The sequence below is a fragment of the Acipenser ruthenus genome, chromosome 33 (genome assembly GCF_902713425.1).
Source record: "Acipenser ruthenus chromosome 33, fAciRut3.2 maternal haplotype, whole genome shotgun sequence".
NCBI lineage: Eukaryota > Metazoa > Chordata > Actinopteri > Acipenseriformes > Acipenseridae > Acipenser > Acipenser ruthenus.
The window spans coordinates 12,559,823-12,573,936 of record NC_081221.1 but is presented as its reverse complement, the minus strand read 5'-3'; the positions used below and the strand labels follow the sequence as shown (position 1 = coordinate 12,573,936).

The 14,114-nt window shown below is 40.4% G+C and overlaps 1 protein-coding gene across 1 annotated transcript; it reads left to right on the top strand.

Moving 5' to 3' along the window:
* The first annotated feature begins 950 nt into the window (after positions 1-950).
* LOC131696847 (uncharacterized) lies at positions 951-13,806 on the top strand. Its single transcript, XM_059006588.1, has 5 exons — positions 951-1,017; positions 4,288-4,632; positions 11,418-11,654; positions 11,937-11,980; positions 12,945-13,806. The coding sequence occupies exons 1-5, from the start codon at positions 951-953 to the stop codon at positions 13,062-13,064; spliced, it is 813 nt and encodes a 270-aa protein (XP_058862571.1). The 3' UTR covers positions 13,065-13,806.
* Positions 13,807-14,114: the final 308 nt, after the last annotated feature.

Below are 14,114 nucleotides of genomic sequence, written 5' to 3'. Positions count from 1 at the left end.
TCGAGCACTATATTCTGCAACTTTGAATACTGACTTTGGATACGGTTTTAATTCTGGAAACAGTTTTTTTTTTTTTTTTTGCTAATTGCATTGCCTTTTGCGTTGTCCGCAGTTCTGTGCATGGGTAACATTTTGATTTCATTTTGCTGTTGGGTCGTCAAAAGGTCATTTTACATACTGGTACAATACCTACTGGATTTAAAAGTATGTTCTGTATTACAGTCCACGTGTCCACAGTCGTCTCTTTTGGCAAGTAGGATATTTTTAGAATCATATCGCTCTGAATTAAAATACTACTTCTGTTGAAAATATAGTACTGTACCAACAAAACCACCTACAGTACATCTAAATGGAAGCCCACTTATTTTAAAACACAGTCCTTTCAGCTGTGTATTTTTGACATTGTATTCCCTGAAAAACAGACAAGGGTTGGAATGGTCCAAAATGAAATACAGTAATGAGATATGCGTCACACGCGTTTAACCATCACTGAAGGCAAAATGTTATAGGGTGGGATATGTGAGTGCTGACTGTATAGGGTTTGTTCATGGTATTGATCTGGAAATAAATAAACATCCAGGGATTCTCAAAAAGAAAGAAGTAATTTGTTAAATAACTAATTCTTCTTGGAAAACTTACTTTCTAAAACAGTCCAGAACTAAACCAAAGCAAATTAAAGACTTAGATTAAATGTAGATTTTTAATACTTCCATCAATTTTGAAACCCATGCTGTTTGTGTCCTACTGAAACCACAGACAACACTGAGAACAGGAGGTGGTCAGTACGCTATGCAGGTGTGTAAAAATACACAGATAGATCATTCTGATAAAACTAACAGTACAGGAAATATGCATTTAGTGCAGTCACAGAGCTGAGAGCATCAAACACAAATAGAGTTTAACCCGAGTGCTGGACTTTGTGCTGAAACTGAGAGAGAGAGGAGAGGAGAATGGCTCTGAGCACTGAGCAAGCTCTGGCACTGCTACTGATCTTAAACAGCGCTCACCTCACAGCAGGTAAGTGATTCTCTCAGAGCAGTGCTTCACAACCTCTACTAAAGTAGGGGGCACATTGCTGTTTAGGGATTTCCCTACAGAGCACTAACAGCTTTGGACAAACACAAACACTGTTATAGTACAAACTATACAGGGAGCAGCATTTTACACTAACATGTTGTTTGTAAGACGATTATGGATCTAACAGTACATCTAACAGTGTAAAATATGTGAAATGTCAGGGAAGACTCCACAATATTTTAAACTGCAACAAACACTTCTCTTAGGTGAAATGGATTTGTAATTGCAAAAGGCAGCATTTAATTACATTTTAGCATTGAAAGAACAACTGAGTCAGGTACAGTAATGATGGCACTAGCCAAAACACCTGTCTACTTGACTTAGTCTCTTGTAAGTTTTAACTTCTACTATAATTCACAGCTTGCAAACTAACAATTCTAATGCAGAAAGCGGAGATATTTATAACAGTATGTAGATTGTATTCTTTGTCATGTTCCTTATGGGTACAAATCATTTTGGAGCAGACGTTTCAGAAATAGATACTTCAGGTTTGAAATATGAGAGCAATGTGATACTGGCAGCAAAAGACAAAATCTGTCTGTTTATTCATGTTGTTCTTTCTCCATGAAGACATTTCTAAGATGTTTTGTACAGAGCCTTCAGTTATTATGCAGGGTCCATCTTGACCAGTGGTTTTCAACCTTTTCATCTCCAGTACCAGTGTTTCCAACACCAGGTGTACCAGTAACAGTGTGCAATCTTAAATTGTGTGCAATCTTACAGCCAGGTGTGTTGAGTCTGTACTCACTTGTTTGTTGCCTCATTCTGCTGAATGGTTCATCTATGCAGCTGATGACTGCAATGAACTCAGCATGTTTGTATTTGATATATTTTGCAGGTGTTGTGTGTGGAATTGGTGATCGCGCCTTTAATTGTGTACAGTTGTAATGGGAAACAGCAGCTCCCATGCTCAGTGTTAGTGAAGTCCTGATCTCACAGCATGTAATCTCCCGCGGCATTACTGTTTATCATTATGGTGACGTCACCGTGCCTGCTTCATTGGCTAAAGAGATATTATCAGCTCATCATCCAACTGGGGAATCTGCTGTGCAGTTAAATCATGCTTAAACTCCTGACGCGAAACATTGTAACCAAATCTATTATATCTGGGATAGCTGCGGCTGCTGAAGAAGAAGCAACAGAAGATAAAACATCTTTTCGTGTATCTATAAAACTTTATTCAGGCACTCTACGATTTGACTGGCGAAAGATAACGTTGGTTCACAAAGAAAACATTTTTTAGCTTGGAACGGTAACCTTTTCACTGTCTTATGTTTAAATTGAGTTTTTTTGCTGCTTACAGCCCTTCATGCTGATATATTGCCAAATATGTGTTTTAAAGCATCAATTTATATCAGTGTGTAATCACGTGACTGCACTGTGTTAGGTGTACAGCACATCTGATCCACTGTAAAGAGCTGGCCACTGTTAACTAATGACGTTTGCCTAGTCTTTGTTGTTTACATCATCTTAAAAATCTCAGTTGTGCTTTGTTGAAACTCAAACTGGCTTTCAGATCTGGTATTTGTTTCTGTGTGGCTCTGCAGGTTCACGTCCTTGTATTCTGGATGGTTTGTGTGATTTCAATTGTAACTTTTATTAGGGAGGACTTTCAGACAGATTCTACACATACAGCTTTGTGCGCCTTCACTCGCAATTGCAGCACACTCATGTTCCCACTTTGGTGGAAAGGTGTGCTTGCCTGCTGGGTAAATGCAGCTCTATGTGTTTTCAATGGTGCTGAGCGCTCTTGCGGGAGCACCAGGCTTGATCCTGCGGCTGTCACAGCGCTTGAACCCGAGTCCAGTGTTGCTCTTGTGGAAGATGGCCACGTTTATTTCATTTCTCTGAACCTGGGTGAGTTTTACCTTTATTGTCATCAGTCATGTTTAATTTTGTCATTTGAATCAGTCACTTATCCATTTAAATTGTTTTCAATAACACGCTGTTCCTTATGCTGTAATACAATTTCAACATGAATACAAATCTCGGTTATTATGTGATTACAATATAAAAATACATAAACAAGATTATGATAGATTAGCCCTTCAAAACAAACGAATGTATTCCCCACCTAAAACATTAATGTAGTCCATATACAGGTAGTGGACAAAAAAATGGAAACCCCAATGTAAAGTCACTTAATAGGGCGTTGGGCCTCTATGGTATCCCGCTCTGTGGTGTTCTCGAATGACCGTTTTTGATGAAACTGGCTGCTCGCTCCCCAGGTTGAAATTTGCAGTCAATTGATCTGCAGTTGCTCGTCTGTTTTGCCTTGCACTTGGAATTAATGCACGGATATCACGATCCTGGAGTATGCGCTTCCCCCTGCTGTTGCCCTTTGCTGATGATGTCTTTCCCTCGGAGTTCCATGCAGACATCACCTTAGACACCGTTGCTCGTGAAACATCAGCAAGTTGAGCTGTCTTGGTCACTGAAGCTCCTGCCAAACGCGCCCCAACAATCACCCCTCTTTCAAAGTCACGGAGGTCTCCTCTTGCAGCCATGCTAGCCATAATTATAGGCAACCAGGCCTGTCCAGCATTTTTATACATGACCCTAAGCATGCTGGGATGTTATTTGCTTAATTAACGCATGAGACACACCTGTGTGCAAGCCCTTGCTTTCAATATACTGGCCCTCATTTACCCAGATGTTTACAATACAATACAGTACTTGGTGGCAGTGGGTGCAGAGGAAACGTTTCGTACAATGTATTGTTGATTGTGTGATTGAAAGCTAGAGAGATAACAATACTAGTGTATCTTAGCTTCCCAATACTGAATGAAGCTGATAATAATAAGTACAAGTCTTACAAGAGCTGCTCCACATGCTGCATCACACCCCACATCATACCTCATGAACAACCTGAGCATCTCTGTTCTTCTTACTCATGTTGTTACTTCTAGAAGTGCTGACCAATTCTTCAGTCCATTTTCACACCCTTTATTGTGCTTAGCCCTTTGACTACTGCATCCTGGTACCTTTGCTGCAGGTCACATGGTCAGATTGCTTCTAGACCATTGGAGCAGGTTGGAAAACAACACAGGAAGTGATTAGGGACCAGGAAGCAGCAGCAACCTTTCATCTATAGCGTTGTCTTTGAAAGATCTGAAACATAAAAAATACAAGCGAACAACCGAAATATCATCAACAGAAGAATGTAGGTGTTTATTCCATTGAGTTTATTGTCTCTTCTCTCTCTTATAGCAGATTGCCCTCCTCTAGACCATGTTGATGTCTCTGGCTCAGTTGGGGGGAGAGCAGTGCTGCCCTGTTCTTACACCCCCACCCCTGGGCAGGATGTAGCAGTCACATGGTATGCATATCAATATCAGGGAGAATGTGTTCTATTAATCTACAATTCAAAGACCCCCTCAGCACCCATCCCTGCACAGTGGAGCGGTCGAGTGAAGCTGTCTGATGAAGTCTCCTCTGGAAACGCCTCTCTGCTAATCTCTGAGCTCACACTGGAGGACACTCAGGATTACACGTGTATAGTGGGGATCAACAAGGAATGTGTCACTCACAGGGCTGTTAAACTGACAGTTCAAGGTAAATATAATAAACATGTTCTGGTTGGTGAGTACTTGTGTTAAAATTAAGAATATGTGCTGAACTGCTGAAACCACTCAAGGTCCTGTGTGTGACTACATGAACACCCTGCCTTGTTTTCAGCACACACACACAATGGGGTTTGTTTAAGGGTCATTTTCCTGCTGGTCAGTTACGTTACAGCTCTCTTGTTTTGTTTTTTTCTTGCTGAACAAAATGTTCTTCTGCTCCACTGGCATTTGGACCTGTGCTAGGCAGATTTCAGCTGCAGTCCTTACTGACAACTTACTGACTGCTTGGGTTTAGATTTTTGATTTCTTTTGATTGGTTGTTTTGTGTAATGTATTCCCTGTGGATTAACACACAGGGGTTTCTGGTAGAATCATAACATGCAGTATAATTTCAAATCACATCCACACATTCATAACAAAAGCAAACTAGAATACAGAACCTGAGAAGGGCTGCCAACACCAAACCCTTGTGTTTACCATTGAAGCTGTGTGTTCAAAGTCCCTTCATTATCCCATATTGTAAAGCTCACAGATCTTCTCAGTCAATCAGTTTCTAAGCACAGCGAGTTCAGTCATTATCCCAGATGTAAATTAAGCTAATGGGACTTTTAAAAGCTAAACGTCTAAAGTGACTCGGGCTTTAGAATCCTGAAACTCGCTTTTAAACAGCGACATACATTTCAAACAGCTTAAAACACATTTAAATACACACAATGTCTAGAACAGCATTAGTACCCTTTGCAGCGGCCATTACCTGTAGATAACTGACTTTGGGTCCGATTCACAGAATGTTTTTGTTGGCGTTGGTACCATTTCTGTCTTAATATCAGTGCTGATACCCTTCAGCAAATGATGTAACCCACACAGCTCAGTGTGTGTGCTTGAATTAGTGACACAGTAATAATGTGGTGTAGTTTTCAAGACGCTTCTCATTGTTTTAGTGTCCTGTCTGTAAGAGGTAAGAGTCACACTATCATGGTATAAAGGGTGGTATTAACGCTAAGTAATTATTCATGAGTGCAGATCAAATGACATGGAAAAAACGCCATTAGGACATTGGTGAATTACAGCGGAAGCAAGGAGTAAAGTTTGAGGAGTGATAATAACACACTTCCAGTCCACTCCTGTTTTACCACTGGGATGTGAATTGGGCCCTTTGTCTTTGGCGGTGGTCAATTGTGTAGAAGGTACTGGCTGCTGTGTCAGATATTAAGGCATCATTTGTATATAAATTGAATTGTGCTTACAGAACCTCCAAAGCGAGATTCAACTACTTCAAAAACAACGACCACAACACCAACAACTTGACCATCAGCAACCCAGACAACTAGACCATCAGCAACCCAGGAAACCAGCCCATGCCCAACCCAGCAGGGGAATGCAGCAGCACAGAGGAGATCGTACTGCATGAAACCGCTTTGATAACTGGATTCTAATTGGATTGCATGTACCTGTATTTAGTGAGTGTTGTGAGTTAAGCGGAAGTTCAATTATTCCTGTGTGTTGCTGCTGCTGGTTTCCTATGCCAGTATAGTCCATTGTGAAAGAGTATTGCTGTTACTGTAACCCGCTGCATCCTGCCTGTGCCTGCATCTCTTCATTTCTATATCATTTTAATAAGAGCGTTTTAGCATTTTGATATATTTCGGGTTCTATTCATCACTGATTGCTGTTGTTTTATTTGTTAATAAAGTCGTTGTTGCTGTTTACTATAGATCATTGTTACATACAGTTCTAAATTCTTTTTAGGAATATTATGTATAAAATGCATTAGAGTAAAAGCTTCTACTTGGTCTTTCAAATTAAAAACAGTGAATTACTAAATGTTAATTGCACATTGAAATGTGTTATTGCTTTTCCTTTTTTGCTTATGAATAATAAAATATTTAGCTGTGTCCTGTGTCTTGGCATTTCTCTGTACAATCCTCAGCCTCATTAGAGAGCCTGCGTGCTACAGAAGGTATGAAATTCCTTTTTTTAGACTTCCAGCACCTACATAATGTGGGGTGTCAGACTATATTCCTGTTCACGGTGGAGCTGTTCTGTGGCCTCTCTGTCTAAGGAGGCCCTACAGGACTGATAAGTTCACATTGTGAAGATATTCAGCCACTACTGTTGTCTTTTTCCTGTGGTTACAGTCCCTATTGCATATCTAATGACAGTTTATTAACATGGAACTGGACTTCAACTAAAAGCACTGCTGCCCCCTAGTGGATATTATCAAGAGCAATACAGCAGTATAATCGGACACAGTTTGCTGTTAATGAAGTTTCACAACATTCGACTCGGATTAAACATCAGAGTTGAAGAAGCAGCAATGTGTATATTGGAATTCCCTTAAGTTTATATAGAGGGCAATGGCTAGGTACTTATATTAACAGATAAAAGAAATATTTCAAAATGGTATGTGTGTTACAGTTATTAATATTGCGGGATCATTCTGAGGAAAGTGAAAAACCCTATAGGATCAGCCATAATAGTTTATTATTTTACTCTGGCACAGTTGCAATGGTTCATGTATATATAGGCGACTACATGTAAGGTAAACTCATTTTATTCTCATACATCCAAGCAGTCGCTCGGTTGTCATGGCAGCGCACTCACTCACTCACTTTCCGGCAGGACGTGTTCTATAAGTCACATGACACGCCACAAGTCACATGACACACACCCTTTCCTCTTGGTAACAACTAGTAGAGCACTCAACCATGTTAGACTCAAATACATCTGTATATAAGCTTTATTCATGTATATATATATTTGTCATGGTGTATCCAGCTATTTCCTCTGCTCCATGATTGCTCCAACAGACTCTTCCCGACTCTGCGCAGCTATCTCCGCACGCTGTCTGAGTGCAGCCCTTTGGGTTACAAATAGACTTGTAATGATGAGTATATATTGTGTTTGGAGTTCTGTTTTCAGCCTCCCCAGATCACACTGCCCCCTGGTGTTTGTGTGCGGTGTTGCAGTTATTTTTGATTTGGTTTTGAGCACATTATGATTTGCTGGCACTTGGTTTATTAATTCCTGTCTGGTTGTATTTTGGTTATTTGTATTGAGACACTTATTTTGTATTTGTTTCTTTTTGAGCTCTTTCCTCTCCAGGTGCTGCTGGCATATGAGAGAGGCTGTCCTGACTTCATTGTGCTTCATCAGCCCATTCTTGTTTTCTTTAGATTTGAACCCACTGTAGCATATAATAACTGCTGGTGGCAAAGAAGATACCTGCATTAAAAAGCATGCATTTCTTTTTCATTCTCTAATCTGCATGGTTGTATTTAAATAAATGACACCTTATGCACATTTTTTTCCTTTATTCTTTATTTGGTTGCAAGGGACTCAAGCAGGGGGTCACAATATATATGGAAGATATTTCAATTTGGAGCTCTCCTTACTCCCGGTATAATTAAGGGGGGTGCAGTCAAAAACAATAGCCCTTGAGAGGGGGCGCCACGTTATATATATATATATATATATATATATATATATATATATATATATATATATATATATATATATATATATATATATACACACACATATGCGTTTTTATATTATGTGAGGTTTTCAATTAAACAAATAGAATCACTGTGTTAGATACATGTTTTTCTTTCAATGTAATTTTTGCATCGTTATATTGGAAAAAAAGACAATGTTTGACGATGTTGAAATGTCGTTTAGTTTCTGTAGTGTTGCGTGACACAAGTCCAGTGGCAGTAGTACTATCAGCAGTTGCCTCAATCAATTGCTGGGGGCCATAAAGGAAAGGAAATGAAGAAAACAAACTGAAATGCCTCAGATTGCACCATTTATTCCGGTCCGGTTTTGAAAAAATGGGAAGTTGGCAACCTGTGTGTGCGTCCTCCCTTTCCCATAGCAGCTCCTTCTGCATACACTCACAAGAGTATAAAGGGTGAAATGCACATGCATTATTATTATTATTATTATTATTATTATTATTATTATTATTATTATTATTATTATTATTATTATTATTATTATTGGTAAGCAAGTCTGAGAGGTTTTGTTACTCCAGTGTTTTTGTTTGAGTTATGAGTGGCACATGTTCTTACACTGACAACAAATAAAACAGAGACCAGGTGAAAAGTGCTGTTCAATATAAATGACAAGAAGGTCAGTCCATGGATGCTTAGAACTGACTGAAAGATAAAAGCTAAATCATGAGAGTCTGGAGAGCCGTGGGAGTCTTTTAGAACTGCGATTGCTACATGAAGGAAATGTTGTTGTGATTAACCCAATATACATTTGCAGGGAAGCAGAAGGAACCAAAACCAAAAGCATAAGTGAGACAACCAACTGTTGAAAAAGGCAGTTAGCTACAGCAGTGACTAGAAACCTGCTGTCCAGGTGTGTAAAAATACATATAGATCATTCTGATCAAACTAACAGTACAGGAAATATTCATTTAGAGAATGTCTCTGAGCACTGAGCAAGCTCTGGCACTGCTACTGATCTTAAACAGCGCTCACCTCACAGCAGGTAAGTGATTCTCTCAGAGCAGTGCCACTTTGCTGTTTAGTGACTTTCCCCCCAAACAGCTTTGGACCAAAAACACATTTTTATACCACAAGCTATACAGGGGCTGGTTCTTTACAATGTATATGTTCCTGCTCATATATACAGTGGTCTGGTTAATTCGGATCAGAATACCACCACTGTTTACATTATTGATGTAGGGCTCTTTTGTATTAAGGTTCTGAAGAATGAAGGAGTTTACTCCATTGAGTTTATTGTCTCTTATAGCAGATTGTCCTCCACTAGACCGTGTTGCTGTCTCTGGCTCAGCTGGGGGGAGAGCAGTGCTGCCCTGTTCTTACACCCCCACCCCTGGGCAGCATGTAGAAGTCAGATGGTATGCTTATTCAGATCAGGGGGATCACATTCTATTAATCGACTCAAACACACCTTCAGTATTCATCCCTGTGCAGTGGAGCGGCCGAGTGAAGCTGTCTGATGAAGTCTCCTCTGGAAACGGCTCTCTGCTAATCTCTGAGCTCACACTGGAGGACACTCGGGATTACACGTGTACAGTGTGGATCAATGGGATATATGTCACTCACAGGAATGTTAAAATGACAGTTCAAGGTAAATATAATAAACATGTTCTGGTTGGTGAGTGCTTGTGTTAAAATTAAGAATATGTGCTGAACTGCTGAAACCACTCAAGGTCCTGTGTGTGACTACATGAACACCCTGCCTTGTTTTCAGCACACACACAGACAATGGGGTTTGTTTAAGGGTCATTTTCCTGCTGGTCAGTTACGTTACAGCTCTCTTGTTTTGTTTTTTTCTTGCTGAACAAAATGTTCTTCTGCTCCACTGGCATTTGGACCTCTGCTAGGCAGATTTCAGCTGCAGTCCTTACTGACAACTTACTGACTGCTTGGGTTTAGATTTTTGATATCTTTTAACTGGTTGTTTTGTGTAATGTATTCACTGTGGATTAAATTACACAGGGGTTTCTGGAAAAATCATAACATGCAGTATAATTTGAAATAACATCCACACATTCATAACAAAAGCAAACTAGAATACAGAACCTGAGAAGGGCTGCCAACACCAATCCCTTGTGTTTACCATTGAAGCTGTGTGTTCAAAGTCCCTTCATTATCCCATATTGTAAAGCTCACAGATCTTCTCAGTCAATCAGTTTCTAAGCACAGCGAGTTCAGTCATTATCCCAGATGTAAATTAAGCTAATGGGACTTTTAAAAGCTAAACGTCTAAAGCGACTGGGGCTTTAGAATCCTGAAACTCGCTTTTAAACAGCGACATACATTTCAAACAGCTTAAAACACATTTAAATACACACAATGTCTAGAACAGCATTAGTACCCTTTGCAGCGGCCATTACCTGTAGATAACTGACTTTGGGTCTGATTCACAGAATGTTTTTGTTGGTGTTGGTACCATTTCTGTCTTAATATCAGTGCTGATACCCTTCAGCAAATGATGTAACCCACACAGCTCAGTGTGTGTGCTTGAATTAGTGACGCAGTAATAATGTGGTGTAGTTTTCAAGACGCTTCTCATTGTTTTAGTGTCCTGTCCGGCCAGGTTTGTCCTGGTCCGGTTTCACCCACTCCCTGTTTTAATATACAGGTACAGTAATACGACTGAAAAAGTATTACTTGTCGTGTGAAATTGTAATCACTTTAACTTAATCAGGGGTTGTTTCTCTGTGCCTCATCATGTACTATGGTTATCCACCAATCATACACAGCATCTAATAATACATTTCACACGACTGTTGCTTGAAAGTAACAGAAATACAACTTGAAAGAAAACCATTTTTTTTACAAGTCACTCATGTAATAAACTTCTGTTGGAACATGAATGTTAAAATGTGCTCCCTTGTTGAGCCATTGTTAGTTAAAGCAAAGGCATTTTAATACAAGCTACATTATCCTGATGTGCCTCCAGCCAGCTGTGCTGGAGGGAGCGTGGGGCAATTTATTAGGAGATAATAAGTTAAGAGTCTCACTATCATGATATAAAAGGTGGTATTAACAGCAAGTAACAATTCATGAGAGCACAGAAAAAAGTGCCATGAGGACGTTGGTGAATTACAGCGGGAGCAAGGAGTGAAGTTTGAGGAGTGATAATAACACACCTCCAGTCTTCACTCCAGTTTTACCACTGGGACGTGAATTGGGCCCTTTGTCTTTGGTGGTGGTCAATTGTGTAGAAGGTACTGGCTGCTGTGTCAGATATTAAGGCATCATTTGTATGTAAATTGAATTGTGCTTACAGGACCTCCAAAGAGAGATTCAACTACTTCAAGAACAACAACGACCACAACCCAGACAACTAGACCATCAGCAACCCCGACAACTAGACCATCAGCAACCCCGACAACTAGACCATCAGCAACTGAGACAACTAGACCATCAGCAACTCCCGCTATCCTCTCTGTAGTAGCCGTCTCTGCTGTCATCAGCATCATAGGTGCTACAGTCTTTGTCATTTTAAAGTACAAAAGGAGAGCAGGTAACAGATTAAGCTTTTCATTTGTTTTACCACAACCTACAATGGGAGCTGTTTAAACCCTGCCCTGGATCTCTCAGCTCCGGTCTAACTGGACTCTATTGAGACAACACCTCCTCCACCCTGCTTGTAAAGGCACAGTCTCACCTGTAGGGGGCAGTTTAAAGCAGTTCAAACCCTGCCCTTGGTCTCTTGGCTCTTGTCTAACTGGACTCTATTTCCACAACACCTCCCCCTGCTTGTAAAGATTATTGACTCTTGTTTTGTTTTCCTTTCCATTTTCAGCGAATGCTAATGGGAATAACCAGAATGCTGGAGATCACAATGCGGTAGGTACATGACACGCTTTCATGGACAGTCTTCCTGTTTACTGTAGGGAGTAGGACTTGCTATAGAATGCAATGACTTTGAGATGTTTGCCATGTAAATAGCACAGAAAAACATGAGAACATTTGGGAATGTTAAACCACACGGACCCTTCTAGAATGTACTGTGGTATAGCAGGGTCTGTGCACAGCACAGTGTAGTAAAACACTGTGAAAGCATGGGACAGTAAAATACAAGCAAGCATAGTAAATGACAGGAATAACATGGTGAAGCATCCTGAAACATGGCTAAGCTCTGGAAATGCATGTGGAAAGCACAGGAAGCTGTGATTGTACCAGGGGGCACTCTCTTAACTTGCTGGAATACAGTCCTAAAGATGGGAAGCTTGAGAGGAGGGGTTACAATATTTCTGAACAGTTTTCTGGTGCAGAGATAATGTTTTCTGTTTCTGATGTATGTATTGAAACTGTACTGAGGAAACCTGTTTGTGCAGGTTGTGTCTTTGAATGTAATACAAATATGAGATAATAATGGGATATACAAACCAACATAATTCTTTATTGTGGTATTTAATGAATAGCAGATATTAAAGAAAAGCTTTTTATTAGTTTGGAATTACTGTTTGGAGAAATAAAAACAAATCATTTTAATTGAACACGCCCATTTCACAATGTTAGCTAACTTAATAAAAGTGAAGCTGTTCAACTGTTAACTGAAATTTGAGGCAGAGCCCCTCCTGGTGGACAATACTTGTACTACAACATTAATGTCAGCAATACAGGTGACATCATACTTTAAAGGCAGAATAATGGATTGCCATGGAAACCAGTCCCCCTTGTGGCCGGTCTATAGTATTGCGTATCTCTCATTTCAAGCTGTGTTGAACTGGCTGTATGATGCTGTCTTATTAATGTGCTCTCTTATTAATGAGCATGATGGGACCTTATCAATTTGTCTTCCACACAGAGCTCAGACTTGCTTACCTACGCTGTAATCGATCACACGAGACAGCCGGGAGGACCCCCAGTCCGGTCAGGGGTCAGTGCTGTGGACAATACAGAGTACGCCACTGTCCGGATCCACTGATAGGACACGTCTCACCCAGCCACCAGGGATACAAGAGAGCTTCAACAACAAGATGAACCAAGGACTTGACTAACATTGATTTACTGCAGCCCTTCAATGAATCATACCAACTCTGATGAGAACAATAAACACAGCGAGCCACTAACAAGCAACCACCTGACATTCTTAATTCGATGTGAACCATTTCACTGCCACTGCTAATAGTCCACACCAGTCCCAAGCTGAGCTCCTGCAGGTGGTGTGATCCCAGCCTCAAAGAAGAGAAGCCAGTCCTCCTCATTGCAGTGTTCATCCACATTGTTAACGAGAGCCTTTACAGCAGGAGATCGCTCACCAGCACAGAGATGCGTCATGAAAGAGGCCCCAGGGGCTCTGCTTCATGACTGCAAGCCCTTGAATGCATGCGCGTGTAGCAGGAAGGGAGTAGGGGAGGGGGTTAGGTAAGCAGTTGAATTCAGGTCCCGAGCCTCACTTCCTTTTGCACCTGCTCTGAGACAGGCTGCTGTGTGTAAAACTTGACCGCTCTGCTGGATTGGGGAGTAAAGCAATACTTCCACATTCAAACTCATTTGATTAGATTGTATAGGCCTGTGTTCATTTATTTCACTTTGAACAAACACTTGTGCTTGCTAAGGTTTGCTAGCTGTCTTCTCTCATCCTTGTGGCAGCTGTGATGTACCTTTAATGCTTATCTCATCAGACCATGTGGAATATTAATAAACATCGCCATCGCTGCTTTGAACTGGGGTTACGTTGCTGTTCTTCTTTAAAGAAAAAGTACAGGGTTTTTATTTAAGCCAAAGGAGGCTGAATGGCTGAGCAAGCTGCGGGAATGTCTTGTTTAAAAACAAGCACTACGTTAAGCCAGGTTTTCCAGGACGTTTAAGTCTGTTTTTGTTCAGTTACGATTTCAATGGTAACTTAAATGTAGCCTTTCCCATTTCTAGTACTGTTTCAAAGACTTTAGAACTATAACACTATGAGTATTGCTTCACTGTGCTGTATCCTTGTATTATTCACCAGATTGAGGCTGTAGATAGCAGGTGCACA

Bases quoted from the DNA above. Each gene is read 5' to 3' on its own strand.
- LOC131696847 (XM_059006588.1), top strand. From the start codon at position 951: ATGGCTCTGAGCACTGAGCAAGCTCTGGCACTGCTACTGATCTTAAAC. The intron at 4,633-11,417 runs GTAAATATAATA...TTGTGCTTACAG, and splicing joins TGTTAAACTGACAGTTCAAG to GACCTCCAAAGAGAGATTCA. The intron at 11,981-12,944 runs GTAGGTACATGA...TCTTCCACACAG, and splicing joins ATGCTGGAGATCACAATGCG to AGCTCAGACTTGCTTACCTA.